Source organism: Castanea sativa, chromosome 6, assembly GCF_040712315.1.
Source record: "Castanea sativa cultivar Marrone di Chiusa Pesio chromosome 6, ASM4071231v1".
In the NCBI taxonomy this organism is placed as follows: domain Eukaryota; kingdom Viridiplantae; phylum Streptophyta; class Magnoliopsida; order Fagales; family Fagaceae; genus Castanea; species Castanea sativa.
This window is the reverse complement of record NC_134018.1, coordinates 10899835-10917239: the sequence shown is the minus strand read 5'-3', so window position 1 is coordinate 10917239 and position 17405 is coordinate 10899835. Positions and strand designations below refer to the sequence as shown.

At 31.3% G+C, this 17405-nt stretch overlaps 1 protein-coding gene and 1 pseudogene across 1 annotated transcript; both read right to left on the bottom strand.

The window, feature by feature from the left end:
* Positions 1 to 679: 679 nt before the first annotated feature.
* LOC142638705 (F-box/FBD/LRR-repeat protein At4g26340-like) lies at positions 680 to 3102 on the bottom strand. The gene is made up of 4 exons (XM_075812766.1): positions 2056 to 3102; positions 1838 to 1978; positions 1479 to 1746; positions 680 to 921 (listed from the first exon to the last, which is right to left on the bottom strand). Exons 1-4 carry the CDS (start codon positions 3040 to 3042, stop codon positions 905 to 907), a joined length of 1413 nt encoding a protein of 470 aa, XP_075668881.1. The 5' UTR covers positions 3043 to 3102; the 3' UTR covers positions 680 to 904.
* Positions 3103 to 12867: 9765 nt separating this feature from the next.
* LOC142639429 (F-box/FBD/LRR-repeat protein At4g26340-like) lies at positions 12868 to 15003 on the bottom strand (annotated as a pseudogene).
* Positions 15004 to 17405: the final 2402 nt, after the last annotated feature.

The window sequence follows — 17405 nt, the reverse complement described above, 5'->3', positions numbered from 1 at the left end:
TAGATAATCTCCTAAAGAAACTAATAAAGAAATGGAAGTTGAGATGAGATTATGAGAAGCATTAATGAATATAGATAGATCCTAATCTAAAGAAATCATAAATTTTTGGGTTTTATTTTTTAAGAATGAAATAATAAATTTTTGTTTGTCCTATTTTCTGGTGCAAAAGGAGGACAAAAGACAAAAATAACAGTAGCAAAAACAGTAATAAAAGCAAATCAAAAAAATGAAGAAGAAAGTATAAGAATGAGATAGATGGGAAAATTGTCTATTCCTGGTTTTTTTTTGTTTTTTTTGGCAGTAACATACATGTTGACAGGATTTAAATCCCCAGTTAGAGATATGAACTAACAAGTTCTCCATATACTATGTAAGCATATCAGAATACGAACACATTGACATTAGAAGAACTACAACTTTTAGGGTCTAGAAGCTTCCTAGTCAAAATATAAAAACATTTAAGAATTAAGATACGGGTGTTTAAACAGCCCAAAAACGGGTCCTTACCACTACTAAGTACCCATCTTTTTCTTTTTTTTTTTATTAGTGAGTTTTGGCCTTGGGGAAGGGGGAGGAGGAAATTCAAACTAGTGACTTCCACTTTATGAGGCATTGTCCCTAGCCAATTGTGCTACCACTTGGGATTGACTACTAAAAACCATCCATATACACGAATTCATGAACGAAACATGAATCGCAAAGCACTTTTACTTGCAAGAATCTAGAAGTTCATTAATACACAAATGGCTGCAAGTATATAATAAATACAACCAGTAATAAAGCAAAAGCTCCCAAAAAGATTTAACTTTGAAATCTTACTTTACCATTTCATCTACACCAAGAAGTGCATCATACTATATATAACCCAGCTCATGGTCAAGACACATAATGAAGTTGCCACCAACTACTCCAAAGAGTTATCTGCAAGAGTACAAATATGCGTAAATAAATATAGAAAAAAAAAATTTGATAGGGAAAGTGTATTTCAATTTTTATTTTATATTGGTAAGTCAGACATTTATCTTGTGAATCTTGAACTAATGACCATACCCTCCATCCTATTATTGAGTAAGGACTAAGTGTCATTTGAAGTAAAGCTAAAAGGTAGTATTTCAGAACTTACAATTGTTTCTTCCAAAATATAAGTTTCGAGGTCACAGTTTTGATAGAAACAAAAATTATTTTACCATTTTAATTGTCATAATTAGGCAACAGATTGATTGATCCAGATTCAATAATTCCAGGTATATGTGGTAGCAAAAGCTTATTTATGAAAATTCCATTATGAAAATGTTGGCCTGATTCAAAAACCAGCTACACGTATCTTATGAAGGTCAAATGGACGTTCTGCATATTAGTTGTCACAAACCCAGGGAACTTCTATAAAACAATCTCACCCAAATAACAACCACAAAATAGTAATGTCACTTTACCACATAAAGAGGTTACATTATAGAGATAAAATATTTGCAACATACCTTCAAAACTAGTTGTAATTAGACATGTTGTTGAGAGCCCTGGGAACATTGATAGGGTCTCAAAAACATCTTCCTTCGAAAGTTTAGCGGGAATTTTGATTGTCATTGTGTTCAAGGCTCTTGCCTCCTTTAAAATATACTTTATAAATTTGACTTCATGTTCCAAATTTTCAAATCCATCAAAATTAAAAGTTGTAAGACCTGATGACAGACAACCAGGAGCATCCGGTAGCTCCATCCAGCATAACTGATTTTCATTATCATAATCCTAATGACAAGATACACAGGACAGTAGATCATAAGTGTAAATCTAGGGAACATTAATTAACAATATCATCTTCTGATTATCTTAAACTTACCTTATTAACAACAAGAACTTCCAAATTAGGAGCCACTAGGAGCAAGGCTAGTAACACGTGCCAGTTAGATGGAGTAACTTTAAAGTTCAATCGGACCAAATTTTGGAACATGGAAGGATAAATAGAACCAAAGGCTATGCACTGCGCCACAAGATCAAAAATGAAAAAAAATTTAAGCTTTAATCCAAAACAAGATAAAATATAAAAAGGGGTCTTACCTCTTTGTCACCAGGAAACAATGAAAGGAACTTAGCATTGTTTAGTGCTCTAAGAAGCTTGAATATCCTGTCTCCATAATATATCTCATATACACGAGTCCAATCCTCAAGAGCATAAATATCGACACGTGCTTCAATCAAATGGGCTAGTTTTTCATGGAAAACGATGTTGCTCAAATGGCCAGAAAATCGAAAGTACTCGAGAGCTGGGGTGTGTATCTCGATATTGTAATCAGGACGTTCGGGTTTATATGATTTAAATTCAATATGTAAGCGTTTCAGGGTATGTACATTTATTTCAAAACTGATCACATTGTCCTTACATTCTCTTACCACTGACAAGTCTTCGAGGACTGGGCAGCCAGATAAAAGGGTCGAGATATTGTTCGTCGATCCATATCTAATTTTGGACAGACGCAGAATCTTGAGGCTTGCGAATTGAAAGGATGGAGGAGGATTGAGAACAATTCCGCCGCTTAATTCGAGAACCACAACTGTTTTGCAAGTGAATATGCCACTGGGCAACCAGAAAAGTTTCCCCCCGTAAACATGACTATCGTCTTGGCGGCCATCAAGGTAAATCTCGAGATGGAGTTGTTGGACATTACGGGCTAGAGCGACGTGGATCCAAGTGTCGAGATGGAAAGAGCTACAAGGAGAATACCATGTGAGCCGAAAACTTCGGAGCGACGGCGCTATGTGTAGAGCCAATACTCTGTACACAATATACGTAAAGCTTATGGGTTTGCAGCACCTATCTTCGAAGTCGAGTGTTGGGACGAGAGTCCAGAGCGGCTTCCACCTGTTTGACAAAATGGTTGTGGCTACGGCTTCTTTGGTTGGAAGGAAAGAAAGGATGTGGCAGAGAAGAGAGTCCGGTAGATTGCTGATCCTGTCACTACTGTCAACCACAGTGTCTTTGTGCAGAGAGCGCTCCAGTCTCCTGCGTTTTGACTCCGATTGAGTATCCGAATCTGAGTTGGCCATCGAACGCTTTGCAACAAGCTTAGGGTTTGCTGGACTAGTCTTTCCCGATAGTAAGAATGAATTTATATATGTAGCGTATTAAATGTTCCCTCCTTTATGAATCTGATTAATAAAACTATATTTTTTTTATTAGTTTTTTTTTTTTTTTTGAAACATTATTAAGTTTCAAAATGGTCTCTAAGCTTTTTAACAAATTTTCTTTTGGACCGTCGTCTCAATGGCAAAAACTCTTTATATCATATACTATATAATAAAAATTGAGCTTAAACATCGTGATTGTACCAAATAGCTACATCAAATTGTAGAAATTTTTGTAAATTTTTTTTAAAATAGATATATTTTTCTTCTCCTATTATTTCTAAGTGGATAAAAATCATAATTTTAAATTTTCTTACAATTTTTAAGTTGATAAAATTCATAATTTGATTACAATCCAAACTCTATCTTAATTTGATTACAATTCAAATTCTTCATCTAATCTTTTATAATAAAAAATCTTCATTAAAAAAAGAAAAAGCAACATGTACACATTCAAGTTGAAAAAAAAAAACTTAATTAAAAAAAAAAAGTTGGCTGCCCCAAATTGCAAGAAATTTATAGATAAAATCAATAAATAAATAAATATTAAGCCCCATGTATATCACTACATCTTACTTGAATTTGATCATAATTGAAATACTAATCCGAGTCAAATACTACCTCCAAAACTAATTAGATAAAGCATGAATACAAAAACTTCTAATTAAAATGAATTACAAAGATCAACAAAGCTAATTTGATAAAGCCTAAGACACCTAAACAAAAAGGAGAATACACATAAAAGAAAAGAAAGATAATTTGATTACAATTGAAACACTATTTGCATCAAATACCGCTTGTAAATATTAATGTTTTAGCTATTATATATTGATTTTTTTTTCAAACGATGTATCTCTCTAGGTTTGAAAAAGAAAAAAAAAAAAAAAAAAAAAACACTTTCACTCTCTCTCCAAGAAGTGGTTTCTCAGGCAAGTCTTTTTTGTTTTTTTTTTTTTTAACTTTACATGCACTTGATTTGTCTTTCAAATATGCATACCGTTAAATTTATGACTATCAAATTCTGTAGATTCAGCCAACAAAAGACAAAGAAACACTATTCTTGCAAATAGATCATGTAAGCAATGAACAATTAAAGGTAAACAATATAGTCATATATTTATTTTACAAAATAAATTTGTATCGATCTGCTTCAATTGTACACATTTATTTTTAAATAAATTTTTTTCCAAGTAAAATTAATCTTCTTGATGAATACTTCAATAAACCAAGATGCTAATGCTGTTGCAAATTTGCAAAGACGTGAAATACCCAGCAAAAACCCTAAAGACATACCAAACATCGATCAAGACTAGAGTCTTCAAAGTAGTTTGGGAGATGTAGCCTTACAGGTATGATGAAAAACAAAATATTATCAAATAAAAAGCCTTCAAATTTTAAAATGACAATTTTTGCATGATTACATGTTAATTATAGCAATTATATTAAAAAATACATCCACAAATAATATTTTTATTTACAAATAATTAAAAATATATTGTTTGTTCTATATAGTTTTGTACACTATTGAATTTCTAAAAAGAGGATTTCTCCGTGCACATATTTTGATTTTGCTTCACCATCGGTAGAAATTCCAAATAAAGATACAAACCTTGATACATATGAAGCAGTAGCTCAACTTATGATGCATGCATAGACCATGTGGCGTAGCAATTAAAAACTCATTATTCATTTCTTTATAATAATCATTTATTTTGTTATTGCTTTTCAAATAAAATATTTATATTATAAGATTATGATAAAATCATGCAACGCACGGATCTTTAACTAGTGACTAATAGCATTCATGTTAATTTGTCTAAATTTTTCTATATATTTTAATATAAAACCCTATTTTTTCTATTTTACAAATCTATTTTTACAAAACACCTTATTTAAATACTCATATTTATTCTTTTTTTAATATTACTTTTGTCCTCCTTTTCTCTCACGATTAATTAGGACTCTCTTCTCCTTCTCCTCAAATCCTCTTATTCTCCTCTCAATTTCTTAGCTCTCTTTCTTCTATCCGATCTCAAATCTCTCTTTCTCCTCTTAGATTTCTATTATCTTAGCTCTCTTTCTCTTCTCAGATCTCTCCTTTTCCTCTCTTTCTCCATTGGTTTTGGTTTTGGTTTTGATTTTGATTTTGATTTTGGGTTCGAATTATGGGTTTTCCTTTAATGGTTTAATTTTTCATCGATTTTGGATTTGTATTTTGGGTTGAATTTCTGTTGTTTGTAACAAGTTTTGGTGGTTGTGGGTGGATGGGATTTGTGTTTGGATATAGGTGGTGCAGCTGAGTTGCAAAGGATCTATGGGAAAAACAATAAGGCGAGAGAGAGTAATGAGAGCACAAGAGTAAGAGAGGGTCTAATGAGAGCAGTAGATGTGAGAGAGAGAAAATATAGAAATATTGAGATAGAAAGCTACAATAATGGTGCATATTTATAAGGTTACTGTAACAATTGTGTAAATTTGCAAAATTATAGCTTGACTGATGTGGAATAATTTTGGGATTGAATTTGCAAAATGGGGCACTTTTTCTATTTTACATTCATTGATATGAATGCTCTAACAGTTTGTTAAGATAGATCAAAGTACAGTTAAAGACAACATCAGTAATAAAATAATAAAATAATTTTTTTAAAGGTAAAAATAATAAAAGAATTAATTGTTATTAAATAAACCAAATTAGGTTTCGAATCAATAAAAAGAAATCCAAGTAAAAAGTAAAAAAAAAAAAAAAAACTTTATTCCTCAATATCAAAGAAAGAAAAAAAAATCAATCTACTTATTATTAATTAATAATATTTATAAACAATTAAATAGTATATAAACAATAGAAATAATATTGATTAATTAATTAATTAACCCATTGGCTATTAATTGAATTATTTTTTAATTCAAGGATGAATTTATATCAAAAATATCATTAAAAACAATGAATTTACATATTTTTAAAATAAAATAGGTAGCACTTTTCATACAAAATTAGTAAGTTGTCCATATGATGCATAGATAATTTTTTTTTTTTTTTTTATGTAAGATGGTTTTGAATAATATTGTACATATATTATAAAGAAAAAAGTAAACTAAATTAGAGTAAAAAAACATATACATTTTGAGATATTCAAAATTAGTTTAGTAGTTTCACTAAATATTTGTAGCCTTCTCAAGATAAGATTAATTTTTTAAAAAAAAATCATGAAACCAAAGATAAATGCAAAAGAGTAACGGGACCACATGAAAATCAACTAATTTGTGTTGTGTTCACATATATATTTTATACCATGAAATGAAAGTATGTCCAAATCTCTCACCATCTTCTACTCATCAATAGTGTGACATTAAAACATGATGTGGGCAAGTGTGTATGTATGTATTTTATAGAAGATTTAAAATTAAACCATGGTAGAATATGGTTAAATTGCGCACCAAATATTCTCTCTACTTATAGACTTAAAACAAAAACTATCCAACCAAATTACCCAAACCTAAATCATATTTAAATCGTTAATTTTAAAAAGAAAAAAAAATTACCCATAGGGATTTCAGCGTCTTGATGGTCTATCTCTCTTCAAGGTCTTATCTGGTTAGTTATTACTATTAGTCCTTAATTTTATTTAAATTTTTTTACTTTTTTTAAAATACTAAATCGGTGAGTATGTTAAAAGACATGAAAAACAGATAAAAATGTGATGCAAGTTTAGTCAATTAATGAGACATTAATGAGATAACAGTAAAATAAGTTAATGTGAACTTTTGGGTAACAGTAAAAAAAACTTAAGAAAAGAGGTAAAAAAAAAAACTAAATGCAAAATTAGAGTGTCACTTGACATGACCTCATGCTCTATATATACTAGTCGCGAACTTGTGCGTTGCGCGTGATAATATTTTTAAGATGATCTCATTAAATTTATTTTTTGTAGTTTGGACTAATTTAATAAATAATAGTGTATTCCATAATCAAATTTTCATTTATTATAGGGACAATCACAAATGTAATATATATATATATATATATATATATAATTTTTGTCGTACAAAAATAAAAACAATAAAATTTTTCTCAAGAATTTATAAGATAGCAAAAATATTAATTTTTTAATAAAAATTATTTATAATATTTTGTGTATCATTAAAAAGTATATAAAATTTGGAAAAAAAAAATTTTTAGTTTTAAAAAAACTTTTTCAAATCCAATTGTATCTACCATACAATCAAAAACACCAACAAATGTATAAAAAAATAAACAAAAACTACAATTCAAAAAAAGAAAGGGAAAAATAAAAATCACATCAAAGTCAAACTTCTTCTTCCGAATATGTAAAACATTTCAAATGTGATGTGATCAAGCCAAATATCCAATTCATAATCAAATTCAAAATTTTTAGTAAGATTTTGAAGTGACACAATAGAATTATGTCATTATTCCCAAGAAAAAAAGTGTTAGTTATAACTTTATATATAATGATTGTAACCAAGAGTACAAAGGGGCCAAAAATTTAGAGAAATTTTGTTGTAAAAATAAGAAGTATTGTGTTAATACTATCATAATCTAATCAAACACCTAATCTAACATATGAAAAATGAGTAGATAAATAAATAATTTTAAACACAAAATTGAATTTTTTTTTCTTAAAAATCTCAAAGAATACACAAATGAGATAAGGAATATGAGCAATACAAAATATTCGTAAATGCTTTAAACAATTACGCAAGCATCTAAAAATATCATATAATTAAGACATAATAATTTGTTGCTAATTTGTTAAACAAAATATTTACAAATAATGAAAGAAAACTGCACAAATACCATCTTTTTCAACTGCATTAACTATTTTTCATCGTATTGTCCAAACTATCTTGCTGTTTTCCAAATAAAGTAAAACTTGACAACAACATAAAATGTGGACATATTATAATATGATTTTTCCTTAAACCTAGTCAACAACATTAAAACTATTTTGTGTTGTAAATAAAATGATAAAAAAAAAATACTTGCATCAAGTAACACATATATATTAGTCAATAATAAGACAATGGGAGTACAAACCTCAACAAAAATCCAACAAAAAATGAAAAGAGAGAGAGAGAGAGAGAGAGGGCGAGAAATAACCTTTTTGTGTGAGAAAAATATGCATAAAATGGAAGAGGGTGACAAATTTATAGTAAGAAGATGAGAATAAGAAAAGTCAAAATAAAGGAAGATAAATGGACAAAATTATATGTAAAGTTAAAACTGTCTAGAAGGAATATGTATAGAATATACTTAGTTATAACATCAAAATTAAAATAGGTGAATATGTAAAGTTAAAATTGCCTAAGATGAATTTGTAAAGTCAATGTATTTATATATTTAATATTGTCAAAAAAATTAAAGGTAAAAAATAAAAGGCAAAACTTAGGAACAGTTGCTTACGTACTGTATATTAGGTTCACTACTTAATATTTTGCCACCTGTCAATTTTAACAACATAAACAAACGGCGTTAAAACTAAATTTTGTTTTTCCTTCTTCTTTTTTTTCCTGTACTGCAACTACAAGAGAAAATCAAACCAAAAAATGTAGAACCAAACAGCAAAGATCAAAAAATCCAAAAATAAAAGCCAAATCTACTGGGTTTCAAACCAAAAAACATACCCTTCTTCATTTTCTTAGTAACCAAACAAGAAAGATCAAAAAATAAAAGCCATATCTACTGAGTTTTAAACCAAAAAATGGACTCTTCTCCCTCATTTTCTCAGTAACCAAACAGGAAAAATTAAAAAATAAAAGCTAGATCTATTGGGTTTCAAACCAAAAAACGGATCCTTTTCAGCTATACCCGAAACTTCCACACTCTTAACATCAACAAAGTCATCATCACAGCCTCTTTCATTAATTTGTCCAGAGAGAGAGAGAGAAAGAATCATAGATCAAAAAAGAAGAAAGGAAACAAATACATATACATACACACACTGAGAGAGAGAGAGAGAGAGAGAGAGAGAGAGAGAGAATCATAGATCAGAAAAGAAGAAAGGAAGCATAGATCAGAAAAGAAGAAAGGAAAGAGATACACTTACACACACACACACTGAGAGAGAGAGAGACATGAGATTTTCTTTTTTTCTTTTTTTGGGTTTTGGGTTTGGAAGAGAAGGATCTAAAAAGAAGAAAGGAAAGAGACACACTTACATACACACACACACAGACACACCGAGAGAGAGAGTGAGGGATATGAGATTTCCTTTTCTTTTCTTTTTTTGGGTTTTGCAGCACAGGAAAAAGAAAGGAAGATGGAAAAAAAGAAAAAGAAAGGTTAGTTTTAACACCGTTTGCTTAGTTGTTAAATTGGACAGGTGTCAAAATTTTAAGTATGGAACCTAATGTACTAGATCTAAGCAACTGTACCTAAGTTTTGCCCAAAAATAAATATAACAAACAATAGTGATGTGGCAATGACGTGAAGGATGAAGTGGTTTAATAGGAGCGTAGCAACAATAAATGCTATGATTCAACTTTTAGAAATACATACATACATATATATATATATATATTTTTTAATTATTGATTGATTGTTTACACTATAGATGGACCTAGGTGGGGGCCCAAGGGGACCCGAGCCCCCCCGGGTCCAATTTTTTTAATTATTATATATTTCATTTTTGTAGTTGGGACCCTCTTCCAAAACCTTAGGCCTCCCTTCTCCCCAATCAGCTTAGCTAACATAATTCAAAGAGTAACTATGTAACCCAAAAACTTAACAAAAACAATAAAAACATTCACAATGATAATTGTATTTTAGCAAAAATACTATTTTATAACCAAAGAACTAAAAAATCATGTGTTATTGGAGAAATTAAAGTTAAATTTATTACGACTATAATAAATTGGTATAAATATCAGTTGACTATAGCATGTTGTTAAAAATAAAATAAAATATTTTATTAAAATTATATATCTTCCTTTAATTAAAAAACTCAAGTTCTCTCTCTTCTTTTTTTTATTTTAATGAGTTGTTTATATTATTTTAAATGAAGTGATATAAAAAATATAACATTTGATATTAGGTGTATTGTAAAGTGAGGTAATAAAATAGACGAAATAGTTTTTTGAGGTGGTAAAAGCTAAAATTTTTAACACCACCTTTGTAAATGCTTTAACTTCAACAAAAATAAAAAATAATAAAAATCCTAACCAACTTAGTATTAAAAAAACATTATTTTGTTTTTGTTTTTGTCTTTATTGGTAAATGATTGCATCTTAATGTATTTAGAAACAATAATTTTGTGTATTTATAATTTTTTAATACTATATATACAGATGCTTATTTGAAGTTTTTTTTTTCTTTATACTTCGGCCCCCACTAAATTAAGATCCTAGGTCATCCCTGGTTTACACACACAAACCACTTCTATAATGTCACATTAATTTAATCATTATCTCTAACATCTAGAAACAATATTAATTTGGCCATAAGTTTTGTTACTCAACTATAACTCTTCATATTTCCATCATAAATGTTTAGGGTTCATTATGTTAAAGTACATTTCACTTAAAGCCCTACTTCATTCAGTAATACCTTATAGATATTGTTGTTTAAAGTATTTGTTAAGTTTTAACGGTAGAAATTTGACTATATATAGATCTTTTACAATACAAAATTTAAACTAAAAAATAAGATTTCGCGTTTAGAGAGTTTGGTAGGTAAACTATAAGTGGATCTTGATCCAAAAAAACACAAATAAATTGGTTGCACTATAGCAGCAAGCCAAAGGAATCCAACATAATACACACACAAGCACACAATCAACTCTGATTTATATAGTGTGGGCTTCAGTAAAACTAAGGAAGAAAAAAAAAATTTCCTTGAGAAATTATAAATTTTATTGATATTTAGAAGAAACTCAAGTGTAGAAAGAGAATACAAGAGAATCTCCTAAAGAAGGAAGAAGAAATGGAAAATGAGAAGAAGCATTAATGCATATAGGTAGATCCTGATCCAAATAAATAATAAAGTTTTGTATGGCCTGGTAGTAGTGCAAAAGGACAAAAGACGAAGAGAACTGTAACAAAAGCATCAATAAAGCAATACAAAAAATTGAAGAAGTATAAGAACTAGATAGCATCCTATCCATATATTCATGGTTTTTGTTTTTGCATGAAAGTACATTTTGACAAGATGTGATGACTCTATTTCACATCAAAAGAAAATCAACGCTTTGGGTGTATAAGCTTAGGCCAATTCAAAATACAAACACATTCAAGATACGGTAAACAGACCAAAAACACATTCAAGATACGGGTTTTTAAACAGACCAAAAAGGGGTCCTTAGGACTATTAGCACAATCTATGTTTTGTATTTAAGTGGGTTTTGGCTCCAAGAGGGTAAGGGTACATTCAAACTAGTGACTTCCGCTTTACTATAATATGTGATCCTGCAGCAATTGTGACACCACCTGGGATTGATTAAGTACCATCTATACACAGATTCATAAAATAAATATGGATCACAAAAAACCTTTTCCCACAAGAATCTAGAATAAAGCAGAAGCTCCCCCAAAGATAACTCTGAGATTTTATGTAACCACTTCACCTACACTAAGAAGTGCATCTTACTAAATCTAATCCCTATGGGGTACATATATATATGATACTCGTCCCTGCCTACATACCTCGTATACAATACAAAAAGCATTCAAAACCAAGCACGTGGTCATGGGAAGAAAGAGAGATTCCATGTCAACAGAAGCAGCCACCAAGGGAGTGATTTTTGGCCTAAAAATGGGTCCTTACTCCTTCGAACTATTCAATACCATCTCTTTTTTCATTTCTTTCTTTTCTTTCTTTCGTATTTTTGATAAAAGCGAGTCCTGGCCACAAGGAAAGGAGATTGAGAAATACAAACCAATGACCTCCACAGCTCCACTTCATAATTCGTGGTCCCGAACTGAATAGCACTTGTGGGTTTGACTACTAAATACCATATATATACACAAATTCATAAAATTAACATGGATCGCCTAGAACTTTTTCCCGCAAGAATCAAGTAGTTCATTAATAAAGATAGGCTTTTCAAGTATTTAATAAATACAACAAATGCTAATTAACTAAGGCAAATCCAAAAAAGATTTAACATTGAGATTTTATTTTACCATTTCAGCTGCACCAAGAAGTGCATCTTACAAAATCAAACTCCTATGGGGTACATATGGTACTCTAGTCCCTGCATACATACCTCATATACAATACAAAAAGCATTCAAAACCAAGCACATGGTACTGACAAGTAAGAGAGCGGCCATGTCAATCGAACTTGCCACCAATTACACCAAAGAGATATCTGCAAGAGTAAACTTCCGTAAAGATATGGATATGGAAAAACTAAATTTGATAGGAAGAAATATTTCAAAATTTACTGTAAGTTATGTGCAACTTGTGAACCACTACCTTATCAACCATCCTAATATTATGGAAGGAATACATCCAACATGACAATGGTAGTATTTCAAAACTAACAAGTGTTCATTTCAAAGTATAATTTTTTGAGGTCACACTTTTGTTAGAAATGGGCAATAATTTACCAGTTCAATTGCCATGGTTAGGCAACAAATTGAGTGAGCCATATATTCCAAAATTTCATGCATGAAGCAAATAACAGCAGATTGTTTTGAACATTTCATTATCAAATTTTAACTCAATTCAAAAACCAGAAGATAGCATCATCATTTTGCTTTATAATTGCCAGTCTGTTAGTTACATACCTCACTCAACAGTTAGTAGACAAGTTGTTGAGTTAATTCTTGAGAACATTAATAGTTCTTCGAGTATACTTTCCTTCAACTGTTTATCAGAAACATTGATTGTGATTGTCTTTAAGGATCTTGCCTCGTTTATAATATATTTGACAAATTCCATTTCATGTTCCAATCCTTCAAATCCATTAAATTTAAAAGTCGTAAGGCGCGAAGACAGATAAGCAGGATCATCCGATGGCTCTGTCCAACATAACTTGTCTTCATTAATATGAAAATGCTGTTAAAACATACACAGTAGACCATTAGTGTAAGTTTAGAGAATATTAATTAACAACATACATATGATTAGCGTAACTAATTAACCTTATCAAGAACAAGAACTTCTAAATCAGGAGCCACTACCAGTAAAGCTTGTAAAACGTGCCAGTTTGATTTATTAACTTTAAAGTTCAAACGGGCCAACTTTTGAAACCTGGAAGGAAAAATAGAACCAAAGCCGATGCACTGCAAAGAAGGATTAAAAAGGAAATATTGTAAGTTTCGGATTTTGGAAAATTATTGAATTCTCATGAACTATTATAAATGCGTACTTTCTTCTTTCACATAAATTGGGAGTCCTACCATAAATTTAAGTAGTAAGACCTATAGTTATGTGAAAAAAAAAAGTACACATTTATAACACTTTGTGAGTACTCAATAATTACCCTAAGATTTTAGTAAAATTAAAAAAAAAATCAACACAAAAAAACTTATGTGCTTTGAAAGTATATATATATATATATACACGCACACACACACCTGATACTTCCACCATAAAAATCTTCACCATCAACAAATAAATGCTATAATTGCATATAAAAAAAATACGAGACCCCTAAAAAGCCCGTAACCCTGTATATTTAAATTTCCCAACATATACTTCATCACACAAAACAAATCATCAGGCCCCTAGACTAACAACCAGTTTTACTTGCATTCCAAAGATAATAAAATAAATAAATAAAACCAAATTTTCTTTTGAAACAGAATATAAGCCACCATCTCAATCACACAATAAAATCAAAGCCTGCACAATAAATGTTTCTCCATTTAATAGAGCATGAAAATGTGACTTTTAACGGACTATATATAGTCCTATCAATATTCATCGATCCAAAAAAAAAAAAGGGAGAGGAAGAAGATAGAGGGACCTAACCTCTTTGTCACCAGGATATAATGAAAAGAATTTAGCGTGGTTTAGTGCTCTAACAAGCTTGAACACCCTATCTCCATAATATATCTCATATTCACGAACCCGATCCTCCTGAAGATATTCAACTAAACGAACCTCTACATGTGCTTCAACTAAGTTGGCTAGTTTTTTAAGGAAAACAACGTTGCGCAAATCACCATAAAATACAAAGTACTCAAGAGCTGGGGCATATATCTCAAGTTTGTAATCAGGAAGGTCACGTTCATATGTATAAAATGCGATAATTAACCGTTTCAGCGTAGGTACACTTAAATTAAAATTGATCATACCGTCCGTACCGTCCCTTATCACTGACAAATCTTCGAGGACCGGGCAGCCACATAAGAGCATTGAGAAAGAGTAGTGGGGTCTATAAAGAATTTCACAGAGAGTCATAATCTTGAGGCTGGGGAATTGAAAGGAAGGAGGAGGATCAAGCACAATTCCACCGATTAATTCCAAAATCACAACTGTTCTACAAAAATAAAAGCTACGGGGCAACTCGAAACGTCTCCCATTGTAATATTCAGAACCGTCTTGGCCATTAAGGTATATCTCGAGACGAAGATGTTCTACATTACGAGCTAGAGCGGTGTGGATCCATGCGTCAAGATGGAAAGCGTTACAAGAAGAATACCATGTGAGGCTAAACTTTCGGAGCAATGGCGCTATGTGTAGAGCCAAAACTCTGTACACAATATGTGTAAAGCTTATGGGTTCTTGGCGGCAGTCATCTTGGAGGTCGAGTGTTGGGACGAGAATCCAGAGGGGCTTCCACCTGCTTGAAAAAATGCTAGTGGCGATGGCCTCTTAGGTTGTTAGGAAAGAAAGGATATGGCAGATCAGAGAGCTGGGTAGATTGCTGATTCTATCAACCACTGTGTCTTGGTCCCAAGATAATGAATTGGCCATTTTCCGCTTATGGTTTGCTGGAGGTAGAGCTAATGAATTGGTTTATTTATATTTACGCGTGAATTGGATGACCGTCCGAGATTTTACTCTTTGGACTTCCCAACGGCATTGGAAATGAACAGACTGAACCAGTGAACCGACTCCAGTACTCCACTGTGCAAAACTTTGAGCACCGAAAATGCGGCATGGCTCATTTTCAATTTTCAATATAAATGGTCTGGTCTTCTTTCCCGATAATATTAAAGAGTTTCTTCTTTTTTTTTTTTTTACTCTCCGATATATCATATATGTTCCCACCTGCCTCCTTTTCTTTCTTTGTTTTTTGGGGGAAAGACAACGTGTTCTCTTTTAGTCCTACCTAGCCGTCTACATGTGCGTTGTACGAAAAAGTGGAACAAAAGTAGTTAATTTTTACTTATAAAAGTTACAACTTGAGACCAAAAAAAAATAAAAATACAAAGACCAATAGTAATAACCCCAACACCAATAATGTTATGTATATTGTCTGTTTGGATACCACGTTTACGTTTTCATTCTTGCGTTTTTTCTTTTTATTTTTTATTTTTTTTTGTCCAGCCGCAGTTGTTGATCAATTCAACCATGAACAGTGCATAATTTCACTTTTCAGCAATTTTTTTTATTAAAAATGGGTCCCACAATACTATTCACACATTTAAAAATTATTTTACTACAGTGTTTTTAGTTTTCAGTTTCAGCAAAATAAGTTTTATCCAAACGGACTCATAGTCTCAATCTTGAAATGAATAAAATGACTTTGTTAAAAAGTTAAGAAAATAAATGTACTAAATATTAAGTAAAGGTTGATTTAGTCATTTGGCTTAAATAGTTATAGTAGAATTATTATATAAAAAAATTCATTTAAACACTTTTAAACCAATAAATAAAACAAATTCTCGTCACGCACACAAATAAGAGAAATTTGGAAATAATAGATTTTGAAACATCTAAATGTAAAAAAAGAATAAGAAATACCAGTTGAAAGACAAAATAGCGTTAATTGAGTAAAAATGAAAAATCGATCATATATCATTAAAAAAAAAAAAACAAAGAACGTAATTTATAGAGAGAATAGGTTCTTGAAATCTTATGTATTTTACCATCTCCATTTACAAATGATATTATTATTGTAGGGACACAATTTTCAGACCAAACCCAAAACGTAAGGATCTTGGCCCAGTGAACCTAGAACAATAAATTTGTAGAGAGTGGGTCAAATAGTTAGGTTTTAGTGCATGGATAACAGTTAATATGATTATGGATGATGAGCCAACAAGAATTGAACCCGGTTTGTGCGAGAAAGTTTGTCATCGGCACAGTCCGAGAAGCTCTGTTCTAGTATATATTGGATGACAATGGTTACAAGAGTTGTTGAGATTGCTATAGTGCCTTTTCTTCTCCTTTTTTCATCCCCCCTTCTCTGGAATCTCTACCCTTATTTATATTACATCTCTCTCTTCATCATTACCCTACACGTGGACTACATGTGGATAGTTGATGGTTTATGTTGATACTTGTCCCATCAGCCCCCTCTAAAAGTCTTCTAGGGTTGCTGTAAGGCTGTCATAATACTGTTCAGAGGTCAGTTCTTCATTAATGCGGTGGTAGCAGCTTTCACTTAAATATTTTTGAGTCCTTACCCCTCTTGTAAGTTCATGATGCTCATTGTTATCATTAGAACTTCCTGAAAGGTCATCCTTGATCATTAGGATCTATACCAAATTTGCGTTTAGTTTTATCCGAGGAGATAGTACTCCTCGGACTCGGACCACCCATGCTTCTCGGCCAAAACCCAAAATCCATGACCCCACAATAGCCCCTCAAAACTCCAGTTTTCTCCTCGCATCCGAGGAGAAAAGTGGGGTTTTGAATTCTTAAAAGTTGATTTTGCTTTGATCCTTTAATTTACACCTGTTGGAGTGTCGTTTCACACGCCCCATATTTATACTGTGAATTGCTCCTTTCAGAGCTACCAATTAAAGGATTTGGTTATAATCTTGGGCCTGTCTTGACACTTAGTGAGAAACAAATAGATGTTGTGGAATGATAATTCCCCAAAGTATGTGGTCCGAGAACCGAGGCATGATCAAGTTAATAGTTTAAATACCTTGAAAAGAGATGTCATGAAGTATTAATTTTCTCATATCATCTGGTCCGAGGGACCAAGGCATGGTTGAGTTATAGTTTAAACACTTTGAAGAGAGATGCCATTATGTGTTAATTTCCTCAAAGCAGGAGGTCTGAGGACCCAACATAGCTAAGGCTCTTTTTAACACTTAGTAGGAGGTCTACGGCATGGCTCATTTTCAATTTTCAATAGAAATGGATTAGTCTTCTTTCCCGATAACATTAAAGAGTAATATATTAAGACTTAATGAGTTCAT

Coding starts and splice junctions, on each gene's coding strand:
- LOC142638705 (XM_075812766.1), bottom strand. CDS start 3,042: ATGGCCAACTCAGATTCGGATACTCAATCGGAGTCAAAACGCAGGAGA. Junction 1,979..2,055: donor TGTTTCCTGGTGACAAAGAG/GTAAGACCCCTT, acceptor CTTGTGGCGCAG/TGCATAGCCTTTGGTTCTAT. Junction 1,747..1,837: donor AAGTTCTTGTTGTTAATAAG/GTAAGTTTAAGA, acceptor TCTTGTCATTAG/GATTATGATAATGAAAATCA.